The sequence below is a fragment of the Monodon monoceros genome, unplaced genomic scaffold (genome assembly GCF_005190385.1).
Source record: "Monodon monoceros isolate NGI ecotype Baffin Bay Population unplaced genomic scaffold, NGI_Narwhal_1 Super_Scaffold_7, whole genome shotgun sequence".
NCBI lineage: Eukaryota > Metazoa > Chordata > Mammalia > Artiodactyla > Monodontidae > Monodon > Monodon monoceros.
The window spans coordinates 98,571,727-98,583,618 of NW_021703784.1; the positions used below are offsets into that span (position 1 = coordinate 98,571,727).

The following is an 11,892-nucleotide window of genomic DNA, read 5'->3' on the forward strand; positions in this document are numbered from 1 at the left end:
TCTGGCGCCCTGAGCCTTTCACAGCGCCATCACAGTGACCAATCGGGTAGCGGGAAGTCTTTTGGTGGGCGGGAACTCCTCAAGGCGCTCGTCGATTGGCTGTGTTTGTAGAGGGCGGAGTCTGAGCGCCGAGAGAGGGAATTAGCGCGAGCTGAGTGAGAGGGCGCCAGCGCCGCCGCCGCCACCGTCGCCGTCACAGCTACCGCCGTCCCGGTAACCGCCTTCGCCGTGCCGGAGCCCTCAGGTGAGCAGGCCCTCGAAGGCCCGTCCTGCTGTGGACCGCGCGCTCACCGGCCTGGGAGCCAGCTCCGCTGGGGGCCCGCCCCCTTCGCTGACCACGTGACCCAAGTTCTGTAACCTCTGACCTCCTCCCCCGTACCCCACCACCTCTAGATCTGGCGTGAAGCGAGGCCGGGTGGGAGGATTCGCATCACGGAGACCGGTAGAGGTCAGTTCTCACGCCTTGTTAACAGTATGGCTAGTGGCTGAGGATGTGGAGGAGAGGAGGTTGAAGAGCGGGAGACCTTGGTCGGAGCCCGGACTTTGTGGATTGTAATGTGGGCACGTAACAGGGAAAACCCCTCGGCGCCTTCCGTGTGGGCAGGACTTCGTGCTCCCATTTTACAGGTGGAGAAAGAAGCTTGACAATTTTCCGTTGGCGGCTTTCCAACGCCTCGTTTCCTGGCTGGGAATCCAGGCCTTGTTCCCCACACAGCCCGTCGCTCCTCATGATTAGAACGATAGTTGAGTTCTTGCTCCCTACCCAGGTAGTGCTCGCCGGATGATTTTGGGAAAGTCATTTAACATTTAACCTCTTTGAGCTTTGATTTCCTTGGCTGTGAAATAGACCTAATACTTACATAATACCTATCGCATTGTTAATGTGGACGGAATGAGGCGTAAGCCATGTAAAGCACTTAGCTCGGTGCCTCGGGCATAGCATGTGCTTAGAAAAATCGCTATTCTTTATTCGTTTTTTCAGCAAGTGTTTATTGAGGGCGTGTTATGTGCAGACGCAGTGCCTGACGCGGGGGATGCAAAGGTGAGCAAAAAGGCATGATGATCCTTGCTGGCATGGAGCTTACAATCTAGTGGGGAGGTAGGTGTTAATCGGAAAGTTACACAAGTGTATAATTACAAACTGTCAACTGCTTTGGGAGGTAAAGTACAGGCCCATGGTGGGGGTCTGAGAAGAGTTCCCCGAGCAAGCGACATTTGAGACTGACATCTGAAGGAGCGACTAGGAGCTCAGTGGACAAAGGGATTGGGGGTGGGGGAGGAGAGCGTTTCAAGTCCAGGAAACAGTGTATGAGTGTCCTGAAATAAGGTGTTTTTGAGGAAATGGAAAGAGGCCACGGGTATGCAGAACACGAGAGAGTGGAAAGAGGTGTTTGCAGATGTAGCCACACATGCAGGGCCTTGGAGCCATGGTACAGGTTAGTGTTTTATTCCAAAGGCAATGAGGAGCCATTGGGAGAAATGCTGCAGGGAGACCAGGTAGGGTGCCCACTGGATTTAGGGACCTGGAGGTCACTGGTGACCCACTGAGCCTTGTCAGAGAGGAGTGGTGGGGCAGTGCCTGGGTGGGTCACCGTGAAGCTGGGTGGGCGTCGCTGCCCATGGTGCTGATGCCTCACTTTGGTCCGTGAGGGCCAACCTTCTAATTGTGGGCTGTGCTGTTTTCGTGCCTTCTTATTCTGCCCTATCCTGTGAACGGAAGAGCAGGTTTCTGCTTTTAGGGCTCATAGCCGAACTGGGGACGACCAGACACATGGGCAGAAAGCCCAGCTACTAAAAGCCTGACAGTCCCAGATGGCACATGGGGCAGGAAGACCTCAAAGGACAGGCTGCTTCTGCCTTAGGAAAGAAAGAGGAGGGTGTGGGGGCTTGGAGTAAGGTGGGGGACAGACCAGCCCAAGCCCTGGCAGTGGGGTGCAAGGTAGGTTGGAAGACACGAGGCGGCCTTACTGGGGGGACGGGTCAGCTTGATCAGCTGTGGGGATTTGGGACCAAACATGGTATGCTGAGCCAGGGAGCTGGGACTTTCCTTTTAGGAGTGGTGGAGAAGTATTGAAGACTTTTGAGCAAGGGACTATGGGGGTAAAAGTTTTTTCATCAGTGTTTAGTCCGTAGCAATTGTAGCAAGGATCAGAAGAAAGAAGGCATGAAGTTTTTGTTTATTATTAGTGATCGTAACATTTTCCATTTGTGTAGCGTTCTAGACCCTGAGTTTCCGCTACCTCATTTCCTTTCATCCTCACCTCAGCCCTGTGAGTTAGGGAGGGCAGGGATTATTGCCACTATTTTCCCAGGGCTCAGACTGATGAGGGTCTCAGCGGGTTCACATCAGAGGTGGTAGAGCAGGGCTGGGACCCAGTTCTGTGCAACCCAAGGCCAGGCAGTTTCTCAGGTGGCCCTGTTGTCTGCCCTCTGGTCCAGCTCAAGTCCGTTTCTTGCTCTGAGCCTCAGGTTTCCTCACCTGGACACTCAGAGCCATCGTGACTCCTTGTTCAGGGATTCTGGAGCAAAGAGCAGCAAGACTGGTTTCGAGGGCCTTGAGTCCGGCTCACAGGCTCTGAGGGAGCCTGGGCTGGCCTTTCACACCTCCCTCCCCACTCCCAGTTCCATCGGGGCCATGTCGGAGCGAGAAGAGCGGCGGTTCGTGGAGATCCCTCGGGAGTCCGTCCGGCTCATGGCAGAGAGCACAGGCCTGGAGCTGAGTGATGAGGTGGCGGCCCTGCTCGCAGAGGACGTGTGCTACCGTCTCAGAGAGGCCACCCAGGTACACTCCCCCTCTCCTTGTCCCTCCCTTTGACTACCCCCTCCCCCAGGGGTTTATTCAGCAAGTATATGTCAGGTACCTACTCCCTGCTCAGAGGGAGTGCAGTGGAGGCTGTCCCCGCCCTCTCCAGAGCCCGCTTCCAGCCCGCTGGGCTTCCAGCGAGCAAAGCGCTTGCTGGGCGTCTTCTCGTGTGCTGCTCACCACATGCCTGCTGGGTGGGCCAGGCAGGTTCATAGTCACATCCTGCACATGAGAAACTGAGTCACAGGGAGGGGATGTGACGTTGGGAGTTGTTTGCCCCCTGTGTCCTGTCCCTTGACTGACTCTGTTCCTCGGCTCCCAGAATAGCTCTCAATTCATGAAACATACCAAACGGCGGAAGCTGACTGTCGAGGATTTCAACCGGGCCCTCAGATGGAGCAGTGTGGAGGTGAGTGGGGTGCCGGCTGCAGAAGGCTCGGTTGGCACGAGCCCTCCTGCACGCCCAGCTCGGGGCTGGCAGTGCAGTGAGATGTGAAGACCCAGTGCACACACGGGGGAAGGTCACAGCCACCACAGCACATGTGCTGGGCCCAGCCCCCAAGGGCCAGGAGTTCAGAGAGGGAGAGGCGGCCACGGAGACCAGGAGGTTAGGGAAGGTTTCTTGGAAGAGATGGAACTTGAGCTGAACCTGAAAGGGAGGCTGGGATTAGACTAAGTCACAAGGAAAAGAGGGCATTCTGGGTGAGGGAGGAGCCTGAGCACAAGTGTAGGGGTTGGAATGTCCTGCACAGTTGTTCCGGGGCAGTGGGTCCAGGGAAGAAGAGGGGAGGGTTAGAAGAGAGGAGGGTTTTCAAAGTTGGGCAAGTGTGAGGTGGAGGACCAGCGGCCTGTGGGTGGGGTTCTGAGTCCCTGTGGATCCGTGAGGAGGGACCACATGCTACTCCTTGACTCAGCGAATACCGGATGCTCCGGCCAAGTTCCCAGTGAAGGGCCTGGATCCCTGGGCATCCCCCCTCTTCTCAGGACCTCTGGACTTCCCTCAAACATAGGCTTCGTGCCCTGGTTGGTAGAGCACCTCTTCCCTCCCTGGATTCAGCCCAGTCATCTCTTCACTCAGGCTGTGTGTGGTTATGGGTCCCAGGAGGCGCTGCCCCTGCGCCCTGCCAGGGAGGGTGAGCTCTACTTCCCCGAGGACCGAGAGGTGAACCTGGTGGAGCTGGCCCTGGCCACCAACATCCCCAAAGGCTGCGCCGAGACAGCTGTGAGAGGTGACCGCCGGGGTCATGCATGGGGTGGGGACAGGAGTTGGGTTGTCGGAGGAGTGGTGATGGGCTGGCTGGTGGATGGGGCGGAACTCAGAAGGGTGGGTGGTATTACAAGGGGCCGAACCCCAGGCTGACCCATCTCTCTGCTCTGGTTCTAGTTCATGTCTCCTACCTAGATGGCAAAGGGAACCTGGCCCCTCAAGGATCGGGTAAGGGGCAGTGTGGGGAATGGGCCCTCTGCCTGGATGTTCCTCCATCAGGAGCAGAGGGTGGTGCCTCTACACCTCTGAGTCTTCACCTGACAAGAATTTTCCGTGCCTAAGGGGTGCCTGCCCTGAGTGGGCACTGCTCCCTGCCCAGAGGCCTCAGAGTTGGAGATAGTGTCCCAGACTTAAGACCGATCATGATGCCATGTTGGGTGCTAGTACAGAAGTCTAGGCAGCTTGCTGGGGTCCCTGAGGTGTCACACTTCCAGGGTCTGCTGAACAGAGCTTCACAGAGCCTGAGGCTTATGACCTTGGAACCTGGGGACTAAGCAGGAGTCTGCCCAGCAGAGGACAGGTGGGAGGCAGCGTACAGAGCTGGGTGTGGAGAGCTTGCAAGGTCAGGGCTGAGCAGGCTGCTCAGAGGGGCTGGCGACGCTGTGCTCTGGGCGTCCTGTAGGAATGGGCTCCTTGTGGGATTGTGGGAATGGCGGTGGTTGTTGGGGGGAGGCGGGGAGGCTGGGAGAGGGCAGGGCTCCACCCTGACCACCTTCTGCCCACCCTCTGGCAGTGCCCAGTGCTGTGTCTTCACTGACTGATGACCTTCTCAAGTACTACCAGCAAGTGACTCGGGCTGTGCTGGGGGATGATCCACAGCTGATGAAGGTGAGCACGTGGGCCTGAACTGGGGCACAAAGTCCAACTTTCAAATCCTCATGGAATTCCTTCAGATGCCTCCTTCTGTCCTCTGAACAGTGAGTGACTGATGTGGGCAGAAGCTGCTCTTGGTGGTGGCGTGGTGCTCTGTGGCTGGCCCTCCGCCAGCGCTGACTCCTCTTCCTACTCTAGTAGGAACCCTTGTTTCTTAGGGAATGGGCAGCTCAGCAGGGCCCTGTGGGGGGCTCAGGTGGTCAGCTCCCCACACCTTAATCCAGAGCCCACCCTTTGGGGCATATGTTGATCTGGAGCCACATGGGGCATCCACATGGTAGCTTTCATTTGCCTGGACTTGAGAGGGAAAGAAGAGGAAGTAGAGGGAGCCAGGTTAGGGTGCCTGGCCAGACCTCATGCCAGCCCTGCTGCTTTAGCCTCTTGGGCTCCACAGGGCCCGCTGGACAGCGCCTGTGCCAGGCCTCTTCTGTCCAGAGTCAGACGAGGACTAGTTTGATGGTCTGCTTGGCCATGTGGCCTCTCTCTGTTTGAGGGTTTTACATCTTCCATGTCTCGCTGCTGCCGTTGTTTGCCTTGCAAAGTTAGGACTGTTGTTACTATACTTCCTGCCTTAGAAACTTGGCTGCTGGTCCCCAGGCAACAGTGCAGTGGCTGGATGTGGGGCCTGGGAGCTGAGCTCCTTCCTCTCTAGCTGCTGTCCGCTTTCCCAGAACCTGAACTTAGGTCTTTATCCAGAGGAGTTGGAAGGGCACAGGTGGTGGAGGCTCAGGGCTAAGATGGTTTTACTCATTTACCTACTCTCTTTTTTCTGCTTATCAAAGTAATACCAGGGGACTTCCCTGGTGGTCCAGTGGTTGAGAATCCGCCTTCCAATGCAGGGGACATGGGTTCGATACCTGGTCGGGGAACTAAGGTCCCACATGCCGCGGGGCAACTAAGCCTATGTGCTGCAACTACTGAGCTCACACGCCACAACTAGGGAGGAGCTGTTATGCCACAACTAAGACCCAATGCAGCCAAAAAAAAAAAAAAGTAATACCAGCATATGTTTATAATAGAAGTACTGTAATATAAAATCATGCAAAGTAGAAAGTGAAATTCTGTAGAATCACCCACTCAGCCTTCTTTTTTGTATGTGTAAACTATACATAGTTTACCATCAACCAGTGGTAGTATACTAAACGTCTGGTTTTAGAATAATTGCTTTACTCAGTTAGAAATATGTTGGACATTTAGGTTGCATTCAGTTTTTTATTATTACATTACAGACAGTGCTATCTGTATGTGGGTATGTGTGAGTGGGTTTCTTTTGTAGTGGGTTAAATCTGTAGAATTGCTGAGTCACAGAGTTTGAACGTTTAAAATCTTACTACATAGGTGCTAAATTGTTCTTTAAAAAATAATGTCAGTGTATACTTGGGGCTGGTGGACAGTGCAGCGTGGCCCCTTCCACTTCAGGTCGCCCTCCAGGACTTGCAGACCAACTCGAAGATTGCAGCGCTCCTGCCGTACTTTGTTTATGTGGTCAGTGGGGTAAGTGGGGTTTATGTGGTTTTGTGGGGAGGAGATGAGGCAGCAGCCTCTAGGGCTCACGGCAGGTGCCACCAGAAGAGCAGGCTCTTGTGCGCCCTTGTGTCCCCTAAGCACCCCTCTCCTCCCAACAGGTGAAATCTGTAAGCCACGACCTGGAGCAGCTACACCGGCTCTTGCAAGTGGCACGGAGCCTAGTTCGGAACCCACACCTCTGCCTGGGGCCCTATGTCCGCTCCCTGGTAGGCAGTGTCCTCTACTGTGTCCTGGAGCCACTGGCTGCCTCCATCAACCCGCTGAATGACCACTGGACTCTGCGGGATGGAGCTGCCCTCCTGCTCAGTCACATCTTCTGGTAGCTGCTGGGCCAGTGCTGATCAAAGGGCAGGACTGCTGCAGAGCTGAGTGGGTTGGGGTAGGAGATGGGGTGAAACTTCTGGCTTTGAGGCTCTATGTTGAGAGGTCGGGAGTCTCTTCCCTTCGATCTTCCAAGCTGGTGTGCCATGAACCCGGGGATTCTGCAAATGGGTGACGAACGTGCCAGGGGTTTGGTCCATCAGCCCTCAGGTCCTGGGCCTCTCGGCCCAGACGCCTCTTTCACTCACCCAAGCGTGCCATACAGGTGCTGTTTTCTCTGTGTGCTGGGACTTTAGTACAGCTGGGCAGTGCTGTGCCTCATTCCCCTGACTGAATGTTGCTCCCGCAGGACTCATGGGGACCTTGTAAGTGGCCTCTATCAGCAGATCCTGCTCTCCCTGCAGAAGGTCTTGGCAGATCCTGTGAGGCCTCTCTGCTCTCACTACGGGGCTGTGGTGGGGCTGCACGCCCTTGGCTGGAAGGTGAGGACCCTGGCTTTTCTCGCAGAGCTGTAAGAGCTCCCATTTGTAGTTAGAAAGTCTTTCTTGTCCAAGAACCTGTCATCTCTCTTCATTTTTTTAGGTCTTTCACTGTCTTTCAGGATCCTTTCATAATTTTCCCTGAAGAGAACCTACAAATACTTTATTCAGTTTATTCCTAGATTCTTGCTTTTATTTATTTATTTTTTTTGCGGTATGTGAGCCTCTCACTGCTGCGGCCTCTCCCGTTGCGGAGCCCAGGCTCCGGACGCGCAGGCTCAGCGGCCATGGCTCACGGGCCCAGCCGCTCCGCGGCATGTGGGATCTTCCCGGACTGGGGCACGAACCCGCGTCCCCTGCATCGGCAGGCGGACTCTCAACCACTGCGCCACCAGGGAAGCCCTCCTGCTATTTTTGATACTGTTGTAATGGTGTCTTCTTTTCATGGTATTAATTTCTTACTGGTGTATAGAAACACAATTGACTTGTGTATGGATTCAGCTACTTTATTAAACTATCATTTTTAACTGTGGATTATGCTGGGTTTTTAAGGTAGATCATATCGTGCAAATAATGACAGCTTTGTCTTTTTTAAACCTTATGCCTTTATATATACTTATTTATTTATTTATTTATTTTTGGGGTACACGGGCCTCTCACTGTTGTGGTCTCTCCCGTTGCGGAGCACAGGCTCCGGACGCGCGGGCTCAGCGGCCATGGCTCACGGGCCTAGCGGCTCCGCGGCATGTGGGATCTTCCTGGACCGGGGCACGAACCCGCGTCCCCTCCATTGGCAGGTGGACTCTCAACCACTGCGCCACCAGGGAAGCCCGCCTTTATTTTTTTGAATTCTCTCTTTTTTTTGCGGGGGTGGGGACACACCACACGGCTTGTGGGATCTTAGTTTCCTGACCAGGGATCGAACCTGGGCCCTTGGCAGTGAAAGTGTGGAGTCCTAACCACTGGGCCACCAGGGAATTCCCAAACCTAATGCCTTTAATTTCTTTTTATTATTTTATTGTTAGGATCACTAATATCATTTTACATATGATGATAATGGGCATCCTTGTCTCATTTCCGATTTTAAAAAAAGGGTTAACAGTAACCTTTCCTATTTAGTCTGATGTTTACTTTGTGTGTTTATAGATAGATACCTTCCTCAGGTTAAGGAAATTTTATTCTTAGTTTTATTATTACTTTATGTTAACTTTTATCAAATGCTCTTTCTGTATCTTTTGAATTGATCCTAAGGTTTTCCTGCTTTTATCTGTTAATGTGATTAATTGTATACATAGTGGTTTTTTGTTTTTTGTTTTTTTTTGTCTGTATCACACAGCTTGTAGGATCTTAGTTCCCCAACCAGGGAATGAACCCCAGCCCCAGCCGTGAAAGCGCTGAGTCCTAACCACTGGATTGCCAGGGAATTCCCTATACAGATTTTCTAATAGTAAACCATCTTTACATTTCTAGGATAAACTCAATTTAGTCATGCTATAGTCTTTAAAAAAATGCAAAACTTTTATTGGAATATAATACATTTTTTATATACTGTTGGCTTTACTAAAATTTTATTATTTTTTAAATTATTATTTATTTTTGTTTGCATTGGGTCTTTGTTGCTGTGCATGGGCTTTCTCTAGTTGCGGCGAGCAGGGGCTACTCTTCGTTTTGGTGCGTGGTCTTCTCATTGCGGTGGCTTCTCTTGTTGTGGAGCACGGGCTCTAGGTGCATGGGCTTCAGTAGTTGTGGCACATGGGCTCAGTAGTTGTGGCTCGTGGGCTCTGGAGCGCAGGCTCAGTAGTTGTGGCGCGTGGGCTTAGTTGCTCCACGGCATGTGGGATCTTCCTGGACCAGGGCTCGAACCCATGTCCCCTGCATTGGCAGGCGGGTTCTTAACCAGAGAAGCCCTTTACTAAAATTTAAAATGATTTATCTCTATGAGTGAAATCAATCATTAAGTTTCCTCATGTAATGTCCTTACATGGTTTTAGTATCAGGGTTATACTGGCTTTATGGGATGAGGTAGGGAAGGAGTATTTATTTTTTATACTTTTTATTTTTAAATTAAATTTTATTTTATTGAGATGCTCTTTTCCTTGAGTGTCTGTCGACTGTAAATTCTGGCATGGTGTTTTGTGGTTATATTTTTAACTACTATGGTTACAGAATTATTTGAGCTTTCATATTTTGTTTTTAAAGATCTCTTTATTTCATTTATTTTTGGCTGCGTCGGGTCTTAGTTGTGGCAGGCGGGATCTTTCGTTGTGGCGTGTGGGCTTCTCTCTACTTGTGGCACACGGGTTCCAGAGCGCGTGGGCTCTAGTTGAGGCGCGTGAGCTCAGTAGTTGTGGCACAGAGGCTTAGTTGCCCCGCAGCATGTGGGATCTTAGTTCCCTGACCAGGGATCAAACCCGCACCCCCTGCATTGTAAGGCAGATTCTGTACCACTGGACCACCAGGGAAGTCCCAAGCTTTCATCTTTCCTTTTTTTTTTTTTTTTTTTTTTTTTTTTGCGGTACGCGGGCCTCTCACTGTTGTGGTCTCTCCCGTTGCGGAGCAACAGGTTCCGGACGCGCAGGCTCAGCGGCCACGGCTCATGCACGCAGCCGATCCGTGGCATGTGGGATCTTCCCGGACCGGGGCACAAACCCGTGTCCCCTGCATCGGCAGGTGGACTCTCAACCACTGCGCCACCAGGGAAGCCCGCTTTCATCTTTCTTGAATCAGCATTAAGTTTTATTTTTCTAGGAATTTGTTAATTTTATCAACATTTTCAAATTCTCAGTCTGTGGCTAACCAAAGAACTTATCCATATAAGCCTGTCACAAACGTCACCTGCTCTGTGAAGTCTTAATTGCTTTCCCCTAAATTAAACATAGGATTTAAAATTATATAATCAGAGTCCAGGTCTCTGATCAGTTGTTTGTTTTTTGCGGTACGCGGGCCTCTCACTGTTGTGGCCTCTCCCGTTGCGGAGCACAGGCTCCGGACGCGCGGGCTCAGCGGCCATGGCTCATGGGCCCAGCCACTCCGCGTCATGTGGGATCTTCCCGGACCGGGGCACGAACCCGCGTCCCCTGCATCGGCAGGCGGACTCTCAACCACTGCACCACCAGGGAAGCCCAGTTGTTTGTTTTTGCACAAGTGGTTTGAACTGAGTTCCAGGTTGCATCTATGCCAGGACATTATTGGCTGTATAGGGTAGCAGCTGGCCACTAAAGTTCTCTGTTACCAGGGGGCATTACTTATACCCTCTTAGCCTTTGGCACATACGTCAGTGATAGTGGGGTCAATTTGTATTGGTTTTGTATGTCTTTGTACCCGATCTTTGTTCCCAGGGCTTAATTAATTAAGGCTTGGGCATCCAGGAGCTTCCAAACGGTGGCTGAATATGCCAAGCAGGGAATTTAGGATTGAGCCCTAAATTCAGTACCGGAGATAAAAGTAGATCTTTCAGGGGAAATGGTACTTGGGAGGCGATAAGCAAAAAAGAGGCACTCACTGCATTCTTCTCTCCCTTCCAGGCAGTAGAGCGAGTCCTGTACCCACACCTGTCCACTTACTGGACAAATTTGCAGGCTGTGCTAGATGATTATTCAGTATCGAATGCCCAGGTTAAAGCAGATGGGCACAAAGTCTATGGAGCCATTCTGGTGAGTGCCAGCCCCTTCCAGCCTCTCCTCCCTGCATGAGCACAGCAGCTCAGCGGGCTTACTTTGGAACACTTGATAGGCCCAGGTTCCTCCTATCCTAGTCCCCCTGCTCTTGCAGGTGGCCGTAGAACGACTGCTGAAGATGAAGGCCCAGGCAGCAGAGCCCAACAAGGGTGGGCCAGGCAGCAGGGGCTGCCGCCGCTCAGACGACCTGCCCTGGGACAGCCTTCTCCTGCAGGAGTCTCCCTCCGGGGGCAGCGCAGAGCCCGGCTTTGGGTCTGGTCTCCCGCTGCCGCCAGGAGGCGCGGGGCCGGAGGCTCCTTCCCCTTCGGTGACCCTGGCGGACATCTACCGGGAGCTCTACGCCTTCTTCGGTGACAGCTTGGCCACCCGCTTTGGCACGGGTCAGCCCGCGCCCACGGCCCCGCGGCCGCCTGGGGACAAGAAGGAGCCGGCGGCCGCCCCGGACTCGGTGCGGAAGATGCCGCAGCTGACCGCCAACGCCATGGTCAGCCCGCAGGGTGACGAGAGCCCCCGGGGCGGAGGCCCCCCGTCGGCCTCTGCCCCCACCGCCTCTGAGAGCAGGCCGCTGCCGCGCGTGCACCGGGCGCGGGGGGCGCCCCGGCAGCAGGGCCCGGGCGCCGGCACCCGCGACGTCTTCCAGAAGAGCCGTTTCGCCCCGCGCGGTGCCCCTCACTTCCGTTTCATCATCGCCGGGCGGCAAGCAGGGAGGCGATGCCGCGGGCGCCTCTTCCAGACTGCCTTTCCCGCGCCGTACGGGCCCAGCCCGGCCTCCCGTTACGTGCAGAAGCTGCCCATGATCGGCCGCACCGGCCGCCCGGCCCGCCGCTGGGCGCTCTCGGACTACTCGCTGTACCTGCCGCTGTGAGGCGGCGCTGGCCTCTGTGAATAAATCCCGCGTCCGGAAGTGACGTCTCCGCGCTCGTGGGTCGCGCCGGATGAGGCGGG

At 53.8% G+C, this 11,892-nt stretch overlaps 1 protein-coding gene across 6 annotated transcripts; it reads left to right on the plus strand.

The window, feature by feature from the left end:
• Positions 1-140: 140 nt before the first annotated feature.
• Positions 141-11,855, plus strand: TAF6L (TATA-box binding protein associated factor 6 like). 6 transcript variants are annotated; one of them, XM_029208458.1, is made up of 14 exons: positions 229-244; positions 394-448; positions 628-767; positions 983-1,042; positions 2,623-2,782; positions 3,126-3,212; positions 3,882-4,032; positions 4,188-4,238; positions 4,804-4,898; positions 6,363-6,437; positions 6,569-6,789; positions 7,141-7,273; positions 10,795-10,923; positions 11,042-11,855. In XM_029208458.1, the coding sequence occupies exons 4-14, from the start codon at positions 1,035-1,037 to the stop codon at positions 11,810-11,812; spliced, it is 1,881 nt and encodes a 626-aa protein (XP_029064291.1). In that variant the 5' UTR covers positions 229-244; positions 394-448; positions 628-767; positions 983-1,034; the 3' UTR covers positions 11,813-11,855. The 6 variants fall into 6 exon arrangements, with proteins under 6 accessions (XP_029064287.1, XP_029064289.1, XP_029064290.1 ...); XM_029208457.1 differs by having other exon boundaries at positions 179-448; XM_029208454.1 differs by having other exon boundaries at positions 141-244; positions 394-1,042.
• The last annotated feature ends 37 nt before the right edge of the window (positions 11,856-11,892 follow it).